This window comes from Haemaphysalis longicornis, unplaced genomic scaffold (genome assembly GCF_048455015.1).
Source record: "Haemaphysalis longicornis isolate Haplotype H1 unplaced genomic scaffold, Haemaphysalis longicornis Haplotype H1 scaffold_3, whole genome shotgun sequence".
Classification (NCBI taxonomy): Eukaryota; Metazoa; Arthropoda; class Arachnida; order Ixodida; family Ixodidae; genus Haemaphysalis; species Haemaphysalis longicornis.
Window position 1 is genome coordinate 226,024,765 of NW_027526335.1, and position 13,980 is coordinate 226,038,744.

General features: G+C 52.2%; 1 protein-coding gene across 1 annotated transcript; it reads left to right on the forward strand.

Annotated features, from left to right (window-relative positions):
• The first annotated feature begins 2,318 nt into the window (after window positions 1-2,318).
• Window positions 2,319-3,329, forward strand: LOC144175740 (uncharacterized). Its single transcript, XM_077704768.1, has 2 exons — window positions 2,319-2,844; window positions 3,259-3,329. The coding sequence occupies exons 1-2, from the start codon at window positions 2,319-2,321 to the stop codon at window positions 3,327-3,329; spliced, it is 597 nt and encodes a 198-aa protein (XP_077560894.1).
• The last annotated feature ends 10,651 nt before the right edge of the window (window positions 3,330-13,980 follow it).

Genomic DNA, 13,980 nt, shown 5'->3' on the forward strand with positions numbered 1-13,980 from the left:
ATTTGCTTTTTGCAGTCCAAGAATATACAGTCAACCACTTTAAGCTTATCTATTGCAAGAGCCAAATCGTGCGTGAACTCAAAAATCTGCGTTGAGCAAAAAAATCCTGACAAAATCCGTGTTTGCTTGGATGCTGGCGATTATTTTGGAGTAGCTAAGCTCACCTTCAAACATCGGAACTAAAGTAACAGCTAGGCTTCTTCTGTGACAAGGCTCTGTTGTTATCGCAAATTTAAAATATTTTTTTTTAAATAGGCAGTCGTAAAATCCCATGAAGTAACATAGTGCAGGGCATGAAGTTGATCCTACCAATGTACGAGCGAGTCTCTTCTACGTTTATCACCAACAACATAGTGAAACATTGCTTCTCACAGTTTAGGTGTAAGGAGAATACCTTGCGCTTTTGCTCGCACTTGCCTTTCTTTGGTGGGGAGTCCTTGACATGGTGGCGGTTTAGATCCTGCGTGGTGGCCGCTTGCTGGACACCCTTGAAGGCTAGTTATTTTGGTGAACCATCTCCATCTCGGATCGGGCATCTCTGCCGGGTCCATGTCTCCAATGCTCTCCATTTCTTGAGGGGGCGAATAGCCTCGAGCTGATGCGTCGACGAAGCCGGCGGCAGAGGCGTGGTAGCGGCGATGACTGGCGAGGCTTAGCTCACCCGTCGGTGTGGCACAGTCTTCTTATGGCAATTAATGACATTTCGATAGCCTAAATGGTTCCCTGCTAATGTCCAGTGAGTCCTTGCACCTCGCCCGTTCACCGAGAACACTCATTACTGTTTGACAAACGATGTTCGTTCATTTAAAACCTAGAAACACGGAGCAGATGAAAAACGCGTCCCCGTCGTTCGGCTCCCTAACGGCTTTTTCTCCCCCCAGGAAAAAACCGGTCGGTCTCCTTTTAAGCACGTCTGGGCATGAATTCTCGGCGCCCAGGCGCGTGCCGTTGTTCGGCTGTATGCCGCTTGCCGAAAAAATGACGTATAACCAGATACCTTACTTAGGCCGGTCTCGTCTTGAACACCGGTTGCCAAATATTCTGTGGCCATTCCCTTGCCGTAATTCGGCCGAGGACAGCTAACCGAATGCAAAACGTATATTCTGGGGCCGTACGTCGGCCGGTATCCTTCATAACACTGGTTGCCAGAAGAAAACGAATATTCTACCGCCGGACCCACGGTTCACCGTTGAAACAACGAATGCACGGCAGCCGCGCTGCGGCCGGTCTCCTTTCGAGCACCAACTGCCGCAAGAATACGCATATTCTCCGGCCGGTCGCTTGCCGTGCTTCGGCCGATTACCGCTTCCCAAAGAAAAAACGGATGCCCTAAGGCCGTACTTCGGCCGTTCTCTTTCTCAACATCGGCAGCCGTAAGAGAACTGAATATCTGGCAGCCGGTTAGCTGCCGTTGTGCGTCTGGACACGAGCGGACGGAAAAATACCGAAGCACTGGTTGCCGAATGTTGACCGTTCAACGCATGATGAGTGGCTGCCAGAACCTGGATGCTGGCCGGACATGCCAGAAAGCGGCCATAGACGGGCCGGTCTTGGGGCACACTTTCTGTGCCGCCTGGGACAACAACTGACTCACACAACAGATACACTGAAGTCGCCCTGGCTAGGCTGCGGATAGGCCACTCACATGTGATGCACTCCCACCTGCTCACTGGAACTTCGGGACCCACGTGTAGCAGGTGTGGAAATGGCCTATCCGTAGTCCACATACTAATCACATGCAAGGCACTTGACACAACACGACACACATTTCCCTGAATTATGCAGACGACAGATTCCTTCGCACCCATCATAATTTTTAGCCGATGAACCGATGTTTTCTAGTCAACGTGTTTTTAAGTTTTTAGCTGAGATAAACTTTCTGCAGCTCTTGTCATATCACGTGTAGTCATCCTGTCCCTATACACCAGCCATCTCTATTGTCTTTTGTTTTGCATCACCTTTACTTTTACTCACCTGTTTTAGTATTTACGGTCTGATCAAAATTCAGTAACTTCTTCTTTGGCGCTCTTTGCCCATAGTCGGCCTTGCGCCAATAAAACCCAACCATCATCACTTCGCTCGTTAAGGATTTTTGCGGAGGAAGAAAGGGGTGTCGGGTGAGTCGCTGGTGCTGTACAATTGATTTGTACGGAAAACGTAAATTCTCCGGGCACGCAAGACGTGATGATCCAGCTCAGTGAACTGGTGGTGAAGGAAGCAACGAAGACAGCACCGCGAGTGATACTGGCCCTAGATCTCAAAGGGGCGTTCGATAACGTGTCGCACGCGGCCGTGCTGGAAAATCTCGGAAGGACGGGATGCGGCTGCGTACGTTCGGCTACATCAAAAACTTCCTGACCAAAAGAACGGCTATGATCAGGATTGGCAAGGAGAAGTCAGAAGCCGTGGAGCTCGGGGACAGGGCCACCCCTCAGGGGTCTGTCCTGTCGCCTCTGCTGTTCAACCTGGCACTCCTTACCCTGCCCTCGTTACTCGAGCGAATAGACCGTGTGAGCCACGCATTATACGCCGATGACATCACGGTGTGGACCAACCGCGCGGGCTCTGACGCTTGGAGGGAAGGAGTGCTGCAGAGAGCGGCGGAGACTGTCCACGGATACGCCAAGTCCCGCGGCCTGAGCTGCGCCCCGCAGAAGTCAGAACTGCTCATCGTCCAACCGGGCAGGCCAAAGAAGCAAGCACCCCCGAGCATGACCGTAACCATCGACGGCACACAAATCATACCGACTGAACAGATTCGTATCCTGGGTCTGTTATTCAGGGGAGACGGAAAAGCCTCGGCCGCCGTCACCAAGTTCAAGCACTCGACTGAACAGATCGCAAGTATGATACGTAAAGTTGCGAACCGCAATCGCGGACTAAAAGAAGAAAACGCCCTGCGGCTAGTGCAGGCGTTCTTCATGTCCCGCGTAACCTACTCCGCCCCGTACCTCCGGCTGACGAAGGCGGACAGGGAAGCGCTGGACACGGCGATGCGTAAAGCCACCAAGATAGCCATGGGTCTGCCAATGTACTCGTGAACGAAACGATTGACGGACATGGGCATCCTCAACACCACGGACGAACTCCTCGAAGCACACTTGTCCAACCAGAGAGTTCGTCTGAGCAGGACAGAACACGGAAGAGCCGTCCTACACAAGATAGGATGGCAGGTTGAACCACAGACGGAAGAGGCACCACTGCATCAGGGATGGCGTGACTCCATCACAGCCAAACCATTACCGCGCAACATGGCAGTGGAACGGCACGAAGGCAGGCGGACGGCGCGGGCCAAAGCCCTGGCCCGGAAGCTGGAGGAGGACTGCTAGGTCCGGTACGTGGGCGCCTCACTCCCAAAACAAGGAACAAAGGCCGTGGTGGCCGTAACGGACATCGACGAGCTGAAGACCTGCGCGTCGGTGAGGACTACAGACCCGACTGTGGAAGAAGAGGTAGCCATAGCGCTGGCCCTAGCCATGCCGTAGGTCAGCACGGTGGTTACCAACTCCAAGAAAGCATACGCAAGCTATCGGAAGGGGATCGTCTCGCCTGCGGCAGCACCTATACTGTAAAAATATCCCACAACACCGGGACGAGTCACCGAGCTCGTGTGGGTCCCGGTTCACTCGCTCGTGGAAGGCAACGTCACCGCCGACCACTATGCCCGAGAACTAGGCACCCGAGCCGAGGAAGAGCAACCGCACCCCGTCACGAGTTATAAGGAGATCGTCCGCCTATACAAAGAAAATAGAACGAGGCTTCCGAAGCCACCAAGGAAATAAGGAGACGGCAGCAGACGATATTGCGCCGCTTACAGGCAGGGTCGCTCGCACACCCGGCGCTTCTGCACAAATGTACCCTGCAGAACACGACAACACATGTCCGTTCTGCCGGGGAGACGGCACTCGCGCACATTATTGGGGAGTGCAAAAAACTCAAGACACCCCCCTACACCCTTCCCCCTTCCCCCATTTCTAACCCGCTCGAGCGATGGGCGACCTTACTGTCCAGCTCTGACCTCGCCATTCAGCAACAGCTGGTGGCTCGAGGAGAAGAATTACTGGATACATATGGGTCCCGCGAATAGGGGACCACCCCATCTGGTGCCAGCGCGCACCATTCTTTTTTTGAAGCTCAGTTAAAGTTGTTCACTCACTCACTCACTCTGGGTAATAATCCTCTAGTGGAGCGTGGGAGGTACGGGCTCGGGCGAGCGCGTGAGCTTGCTGATTGCCACGAAGAGTGGGGTCTAGGAGTCCATACTGGGGAGGTGTTCTGGCGCCTTTGTTCTGGCGTACATTGGGGAGGTGTTATGGCGCCTTGCTCACAAGAAGGCACAGCGCTTACAAGAGCCTCTTGTATAGCTCAGAGAGGCCGCCTGGGATTGCGTGATCACGCGCACGTGTTCTTGTTTGAGTGCGGGGGATACGATGACGATGGCTATGGCTGCCTCTTCTGCCTCTGTAGGAATGCTTGGGTTGACGGTGGCCGAAGCTATTTCCTGCAGGTCTGGGTCGATGACGGCAATCGCCATGGCTTCCCGATGCGGGTACTTGGCTGTGTCCATGAACCTCGATTCTGGGTGACTGCCGAATCAAGACTGAATGCATTTGGCTCTTGACGATCTTCTTCCTGTATGGTGCTCGGTATGTATGTTTTGTGGTGTTTGATGCCACGTTGAGTTTCTCTCTGCATGAGTTCGAGGTGTAAAGTCTCCGTCTTTGTGGTAGGCCGTCCAGCGTTAGTAAAATATCCCAGACGTCGGAGTACATGTTTGCCGGCTGGAGTGCGCTTGAGACGTTCCCGCTGGCTTATAAGGTGTACTTCGATATGCTCTTCCACCATGTAGTAGACGCCTAAGGGGAGGAGCTTGAAAGTTGGGGTGGTGTCTGGTAGGCAGGCAGCTTATTTATAGTCCGTGCGGAGGACCGTTTCTAGCTTCTTCCACTCGCAATTCCTTAGCTGGATAGGATAAGAAAGAGAAACATTTTTATGAGCATTGCAATTTGGTGTGGGGTCCTCAGTCCAGGACTCCGTTGGAGACCCCTGCCGCCACGGCCCTTTCCATCAGCCTAAGCTGGGAATCGAGACCGGAGCTGGACAGCTCCTTCTCACACTGAATTTCGGGGTTTGCCGAACACTCCCATACCATGTGGCGATGCGGAGCTGCCCAGAGGCCCGGCGAAACGCGAGCTTCCAGTGCTCCAAATGGGCATGGCCACACTGGAACTCTCGCCGCAAGTGTGATGGAACTCTTTTCCTCCCTTATCATCTCTCGCCCTTAACCAACACCCTCGGGGAGGAAACACCAAAAGGCGTTATCGTTCTCTGTCTTAAGCCAGGTTTGAAAATGGTCAACATAACCCATTCTGGAGAATGATGATGCTTTTGGGACTAATCTTCTTCCCTACAATCCCCCCCGGAGAAGAGGGTAGTCATCCTGGTGACTGAAGGAGGCGGCGAGACGAGCGAGTCATAATAATGCTTCAGACGAGCAACTTGTATGGTGTCAGTTGTGAAAGAACGCGCCAGCTGGGGACATTTTTTGGCGTGTTTGGCAGCCTCAAAAACCGGCGTGCACTCCAATACACCAGGGTGGTAGGGAAGGATAGTGTCAATCATTCACGATGGCTCCCGCCCATAAAGAAGGAAGAAAAACGGAGAAAAACCAGTCGTGGCTTGAATGGCGATGTTGTAGGCGTATGTCACGTAAGGGAGTACACGGTCCCAGTTTTCATGGTCAGACGCAACGTACTCGGACAACATGTCCCCGAGGGTACAATTCAAGTGCTCTGTGGGGCCGTTCGTTTGCGGATTGTAGGCAGTGCTCGTTTGATGAATGACGCTACATTCCTTAAGAAGCTCCGCGACGACGTCAGACAGAAAGACGCGTCCCCTGTCGCTGAGCAGCTCCTTAGGCGCACAGTGACGGATTATAGAACGGCGCAGGAGAAACGAGGTGACGTCCCGTTCGGTATCAGCTGGTAGAGCGGCCGTCTCAGCATAGCGCGTCGAGTGGTCGATGACTATAGAACAGAGTTTGCCGGCGGCTGTACAGGGTAACGGTCCGTAAAAATCAATGCCCACACGGTCAAATGGCTTCAGTGGGCAAGGCAGCTTCTGTAGCGGACCACACAAATGAGGTACCGGCTCGTTTCGGCGTTGGCAGTTTGGGCAGGATGGAACATATTTTCGCACGAAGTTGTACATGCTGCGCCAGAAGTAACGAAGACGCGAACATTCATAGGTTTTAAATAGGCCGACATGCCCACACGTGGTATCAGAGTGAAACAAGGCACAAACATCGGACCGCAAATGTCGAGGTATGACGAGCAACACGAGGGTGCTGCTTTGGGCCTGTTGGTATGACATGACGGAACGTTGAAGCGCTAGGACACAGGGACAAGCGAGCGGGACACACAAGGCGCTAGTTCCAACCGGATTGGAACTAGCGCCTTGTGTGTCCCGCTCGCTTGTCCCTGTGTCCTAGCGCTTCATGGTTCCGACGAGCAACAATTTGCGGCCGTCCAAGTAGAAGTTGCGTCGACAAAGCAGCTGATCGCGTACTGCAAAGTGAAATGTTTGGCAGCAAAGATGGTTGTGGGTCGTTTCGCCGAAGTCCGGTGTCGATAAGGAACCCAATCACCTTGGCTCCGGTTGATTTGGCAGGAGGCTGGCAGAGCGATGGTGTTGAAGTTCTTGGAGACGGCGGTCGAATTGACGAACTCGAGGCGTTGGGGTTGATTAGGTGAAACGAAGAATTTATATACAGCAATTTACAGTAGGAAAACTGGGTTCATGAGTAATAGAAAGAAAAGCTTCACACTTCCGCTAGACGCTAGCTCCGAGTGCCCACAAATCACTCGGGCTCCTCAACTTCGTCCAACTCGGGCTCCTCAACTTTGTCCAGAAATCTCCTCCCGCAGGAATTATGAAAATCCGTTCACAATTAACGAAACTACGCGCGATGAGAAATCGCGCATAGGCCTTCTGCGCTGCCCAGGGGGCGCTGCGCAAGCGGCTTCTGTAGAGTTCCTGTATATAGCTCCCGCAGGGAGCTAAGAGTTGCGCGACCCTTTTCCACGCGCCGCCGTGATTGCGACACTCCGGTTATCCATGCCGCGCAGAGAAGCCCCCACTACGGCTGCGCCGCTGCCGCCGACGCGGGCGGCACCGCAGGAATCCAACGTAGCCGCCGTAAGGCGCCGCCGACCGAAGCGCCCCCACCGCGCGTTGGCCGCCGTCGGAAGCGTGGCGGCGAGGCTCCTTCACTCGCGACGGGCGGCTTTCCCGCAGCAATCCGGATAACAAAGATGGCGGTCGGTCGCGCAACTCTTAGCTCCCTGCGGGAGCTATATACAGGAACTCTAGGCTTCTGGGCAGTACTTCCGGGTAGTACAAAGCTGCGCGGGTCCCATAGAATCCCGTGTTGACAGAAGCAAAATGAGCTCGACGCTCCCGATTATTTTGCGACGTGGTCACCAGCTCATCCCCGACGCGTCCGATCTATTTCAGCGATGAACTTGGCATTAGGGGAAAAGGTTTTGCAGCGCTAAACACGTTTACAGCGCCGACGAAAGTGCCGGGACCGTGACGGCGTCTGCTACTCGCAGGTTCACCGATCGATGGTCGTACGAATTGTGAAATTTTAAGTGAAATTTCTAGTTTAAACTAATACTCTAGGTGACAAAGACTTCTCAAAAACAGCCGATCAAAAAAGAACAGTGACGCAATCGGCGATGATCGCGCTTTAAAAAGCCAGCGAGTCCGGTGGACCGCAGGCTCGCCTGCTGCGGTGCGCCGCTCTTTTGCGTACCTGCACACTATGCGTGCACTTTCATTAAACAGTGGTCGTTTGCGTCGCCGTTACGAATACATGGTGCAGCGTTAGCTTGCCGTTTTGTTGCGTGTCTCAGTGAGAAAATACCGCGACCGTCAGAAGCGTGAAATCTGTTCTGCGATTCCGAAATTAGAGGCGGTAAAACAAGGTGGTCGGGCGAACTGAGAGGCCGCTCGCTCTCCTTGTTTGCTGTAACTTTACTTAATTACGCTCTTGCAGCATACATTCCCAGTTCGCACTTAATAGCCTAGAATAAGGGTCAGCAACGGCCGAGTTCCGTGCAGCCGACACGGCGGAGGGCTGGACGGCGAAATCGGGGAGGGAGGGGGGGGAGGAGGGGGGCTGAATGCGAAGAGAAACAAATTCAGCGAATTTCTAATAATATTTGACAATAACCTGGCGTAGTGTTAAGATGGGGGGGTGCAATTCAACTGGAGGACGCCAATTCTCTGTTCTTGTCTCGCTGTCTAACTCCATTTGAAGTCAAAACTGGCGTGTCGGCGTTCAGATTCGACGACCCCTGCACCAACACAGTCAGTGATGATCGTATGTAAATATTCGGGGCCCCGCGCCGTGTATGCGGCTGTGTTATGTGATGTTATAGAAGTACATCATCTCTGCAGGCAGCGGGCGTGTGATTTGGTACATGTTTTGCGCCCTTTAATAGCGCTTAATTTGTTTATTTGGCGCTATTGCCCCACCTACTCGCTAGTATACATGTACCCTGCCGTTCGTAAATCGTGCGGCGTAAAACGTTACGCAAGAATCATTTAGTTTGCGAAAATACGAAACGAAATTCCCACTCATTTCAAAGGCGGTGCCAGGCCAGCAGTGTCAGCTGAGTCGGCTGCGCAATTCTTGCGTTCGCTTGCATGCTGCCGCTGAAGCAACCTTTTGCGCTTCCTCAGGAAGCGCAAACCTCAGGATATAGGATGAGCAGCGCCCCATGTTTATGCTAGTCGTGAACTTTCCTTTGTCGACCGCACGCAAGAAGAAAAAACTGTAACTGTCGTCAAACCACCCGACCTGGCAATACCGTCCCACGCCGCGACGACCGCGACAGTTTGCTTAAAAGAAAGCGGACAAATCGGCTTCTTTTAGTGGATATTATTTTGTTTGGCCTCTGCAACTACTTTAAGGGCTATTTCATACAGTATGCAGTCATGTAAACACGCCACAAAGCGCCACAACCAACTTTCACTCTGGCTTGTAATTGAAAACACATGGAGGGCGGCGAGGGTAGTCTGCTTTTGTACTACCCAGAGGCGTCGGCCGCTAGGGGCGCTGCATGTCGCCAAACCTCCAGCGCAGGAGGCCTATTCGCCCCGAGCGCGAACACAGTCGGCCCCTGGCGGCGGCGGGACGAACCGCTCCTAGTGTGGATGGCGCTCTCGCGTCGTCTGCTTTTTCACGTTGCGTGCGGCACAAGACGCGTGCTGCACACGACAAAATAACCAATATGTGTGCTCGTTTGGCAGTAAGCAATGACATAGTTACCTCTGCTTGCGCATTTCCTCTAGAAACACAATAATCAGGGGCCGTTGCGGGTTAATGCGCTGGTTTAATTCCACGAAACACCTTCGCCCTTGCCACCGCTTGAGTGTGAAACGTGTTATAAACATTGCTTCCACACATTGCACTTTTCTTATTGTTGAGTACAGTCATCTGCCGTTTCGGGGACGTCGAAGGGTGCTTTTTGAAGGTGGCGTGGTGATTATTTAGAGGATAAAAGTTTAGTACGCGAAACGGGTAAGAAGCGACAAGACCTGTGCATACGCGGGCAAATTCCACACCCTTGTAAAATTGCGCTGTGTCCTAATAGAAAGAAGAAACAAACAAAAACATTTACACTGCACACGACCCGTGCGCTATCGCCCATACATTACCGGACACATATTTTACACCCGCAAGCGCCTGTGCGATCGTGTCGTTCCCGTACCTTTTCTAAAATTAATACCATTTTTGGACAGTCGTTGTTTATACTCAGGAGGAGGAATAAACATTTATTCAACCGTATCGAGTTGCTAATTTTACGTATTATTTAAAATACGTTTCTATGGATGCGCAATAGTATTTAGGGGGATTCTTGGTAAAAGTAAGCAGTTGTGAGTTTGCGCCTGTCATGTGGCATTTCGTGTGTCATGTTCATACATATCATTTTCAAATCCGACATGAATCACCTTGTCCAGTAACGTGTCTCACTCAGCATAACCAAATGCCTAATATGGTCACGTCTTAACCTCTTAAGGTGGGTCTAAGTTTAAAGAAAGAGGAGAAAACGCGTAAACGTTGTTGCCCACATGTGTGAAGGGTGTGTGCCATGACTCGCTGTTTTTTTTTTTTAATTTCTTCCCACAATGCTTGCTTGCAATACAATTTTGAAAAAGGCGAGCCACAATTCCTGGACAATCCCGGACCAAAGGGGGTTAATCAGTTTTAAAAATACGTACTGCTTTTTCACCGCTACAGAACACGACGCCTAGTGTAGTTTCTATTGTAAGTAATACTGATAACCATAGTTTGGCTTTTCGCGCTACATGCGTTCTCTTCTCGCTGCTCTTGCAACGTTGGCAGGACCCCCCCCCCCCTTCCCGAAAAAAAAAACTAAATGCACAGAAAGTTATTGTTTAACCAATCCTCAAGAATTAAATGCCAAGAAAAAGGCGATATTAAGTTTAGAAAACAAAGTAGTTATCGGGAACCCGTTGCGCTGATTCGCAATGAGAAATAAAAAGGAAATGTTTTACTACATCTGCAACAGCGCAACTTCATTTATTGCCATCTTTAGGGTTCGTAAGCGACCTTATACGCAAGAATGCAAACACATCTCGCTGTTGCAGGCACCTGCTAGATTTTAAAAGGAACGCAAATGGTCAACAGAGCAGCCGTAACAGAAAATTTGTGCTGATTGTGAGGTCCCAGAAGCTTGGTTTGCACACTGTAAACCTGCTTGCCACTTTGCAAAAACCTAGCTAAACATGAGATGTTGATTGTATGCGTGCGTTTACAATTCAATTCGCAAGTTCACTTGCAACAAAAGCCGTAAATAAGCGATCCGAAACCGTTATTCATTAAACCTTCCTTCGGAGTCGTTAAAATTTCATTTAAAGACCCGTTAGAGCGGTTACATTTATATTTCTGCGCTGATCAAAATTCAGTAATTTTATGTTGCATTTTGAACACACAAAAAATATCGTAAGCTCTTAGAAAGAATTTCGGGGCAGTTAAGTAGTGTTACCATTACAAGGCATCCCACAAATGTAAGAATGCGTCATGCTACCAGTGAAAGCGATTGAGATTGCTGCTGTAAACTGAGTTTCAGAGATCGACGCTTCCTGATTTGTTTCTATTTATGCTTTCATTGAAGGCTCAAAGCCGTAGTCTGGAAAGATCGAGCTTGCTATGAGCCACAGCGTACAAGTTCATTGTCACAATTACGGCCTTTCTGTGATTCCTGATGAGTCGTCGCTTTTTTCGGCGTAGTAATGAAAACTGACTGCCGCTTCCATGCTATACATTGAACGTTGAGGATCCGAACTACAGCATACCACTCTTGTTTGCACCTTTCGTGCGCCATACGGCGGGAAAAAGGCACGACGCGCGCCCACAGTGTGCATTCTTACGGGCCGCTCAGCGGAGCATCCACACTAGCAGCGCGACGCTGTCGCCACCTACATGTCGAGCTCGCGGCGATATTCGTTCCCTCTCAACTCGACCGCGACCGACCGCGACAACGCGACGAAAGCTGCGCGCTCTCTCCCGGAGAGGGGGGCGGCTCGCGGCGTTATCTTCGGCGGCCTTCGATATATCACATGCCGGGTAGTTTTCTCCTTTTTTGCGCAAAACGGAGGGGCCTATTTCCGGTCGGTCTGGTGCCACAAAAGAGCAGGCATGGGTGCCTGCTCGCAAGTGTGCGCTCGGGCTGGCAGGGCGTTTTTGAAGCAATAAACGTTTGTAGTCGAGTGGTCCCGTCGAAAGGGAAGTATTGAGCTCATCACTCAAACTCCGCGCGCACTCAAAACACCAAAGGAACGGCAAAACTGTGCCTACAGGTTCAGGCATAGAAGAGGTTCGTACACAGCGATGACGACGACGGAAATGGGAGAATCTAGCCGTGAAGTTGACCAGTCACAGCCCATCGGTCAGCCACGGCCTATGTGACGTGCCTTAGGCCATGCCAGGGGTTGCATAATGAGGACAACTGAAGAGAGAGCGGTTGGTTTTTCCGCGTCTTTCACATCGATTTGCGCGCTCATCGCTTCACGTGCACGTGTAATATTTGGCTCAGATATTCCTGGCAGTGTAATCTAAACGTCGCGCAGGTTTACTTGCACTGCTCAAGTAGTGTTTCAGAGTCCCTGTAAGGCTGGGAGGCAATTCAGTGGTGCCCCCCCCCCCCAAGCAACATTGTGAAGGCGCGACAGTGCGTCCGCGTTCGCGTTGTTTGCTCCCTTCCTGTGAGAAACCACAACGTTGTAGCGTGCCCACCTTGACAATTTAGCCCCATGAGGCGTACTGGTCGTCAGGTTTTTACAACTTTTTCAATGCCCAAATGATGGCAAACGCCTCGCGCTCGATGGTTGACCAGCGCGTTTGGGTTGGAGTGAAACGATGGCTGGCAAAAGCGATGGGCTCTCCGGCCCTCTTTCCCCATCTGCGCCAGGCATGCCCCGGCTCCAGACGCGTCAGTAAATAGCCAATAAGGCTGGTGTGGGTCAGGGGTGTTTAGCGCCGCGGCTTAGCAAAGGGACTTCTTTAGCTGCTGGAACGCCCACTCGGCCTCGCTACTCCAAGGAATCGGGTTCGGTACATCCCGCTTTGTCAGATACGTTAGCGGCTCAGCTGTTGAGCCGCTAGTTGTTGTTGTACTGTTGTGCTGTTGTTGTGCTGTTGTACTGTTGTGCTGTTGAGCGTAGTTGTTGACGTACTCTCGGTAATACCCGCAAAGGCCAAGGAGGCTTCGAAGCTCCTTCTTAGACTTCGGTTGTACGAGACCTCTGATTGCGGCCAGCTTTTCCGGATCGGGATCGTGTGTTCTGCTGGCCACTACGTGGCCGAGGTACCTAATGTAGCCCTGAGCCACCTGGCACTTCTCAACGCTCGCCTTTAACCGCGCGTCCGTCAACAAGCCGAGTATAGTACGTGCCTAAGGTGTTCTTCGCATGAAGAGGAGAAGACGGCAATGTCATCCAGATAGGCCGTGGCGTAGGACCGGTGTTTGGCGAGCAACGTGTTCATCATCCTCTGAAATGTCGCTGCCGCATTTCTGAGACCAAACGGTATGACGCGCCACGCGCACTGCCCGTCGTGCGTGACGAAGGCGGTTAGGTGCTGGCTCTCCGGCGCTACCGGCACCTGCCAATAGCCCCTCCGCAGGTCTATGACTGTGATAAACCTCGAGCGACCCACTTTCATGATCAGCTCCTGCGGTGGAGACATAGGGAATGCATCGGCGCGAGTCGCCGCATTTACCCTGCGGTAGTCGATGCACATTCTCCATGACCCGTCTTTCTTTCCGACGCAAACGACCGGGTGGGCGCCCTCACTTTCACCTGGGTAGATGAGGCCCAACTCCAAAAGTTCGTCTACCTGGTGGGTGACTTCTTTCCTGAGCAGCTCCGGAACACGGTAAGGAAAAGCCCTCTTCGGCTGATAACTTCCTTGCAGCTCGATTCGGTGTTGCCCCACCGCGGCGAGTCCTGGCGTTCCATCGAACAGGTCGGCGTGTTTTGCAAATACGCTTGCAATTTCAGAGCTCTCTCGCTCGTTTAAGTGTGACAGCTTCTCGATCGGTAAGGGGAGGGGACGCGGCGGCATAAAGCGTGGGGCACGCTCTACGTTCCGAAACTCGCTATCTTCATCGAACCTACCCCCACGTGACTGACGCGACCGTAGTAAGTTCGGAGGCGGTTTGCGTGCACCACCGAAGTTCTCTTTTCCCCCATTGTCGAGACGGTATGAATGCTGCCTCTCCTGTGCAACAACCGTGAATGGGTCCAACCATCTCGGGGCCGTTTTACGTTTACCCTCCGTGTCCTACAAAAGGACCTGTTCGCCGAAGCTGAAGGTTTTGTTACGCGCGGTTCTATTGTACGCCTGCGCGTAGCTGCCCTGGCGCGCACGCGCCGTGAGCCCCGCAA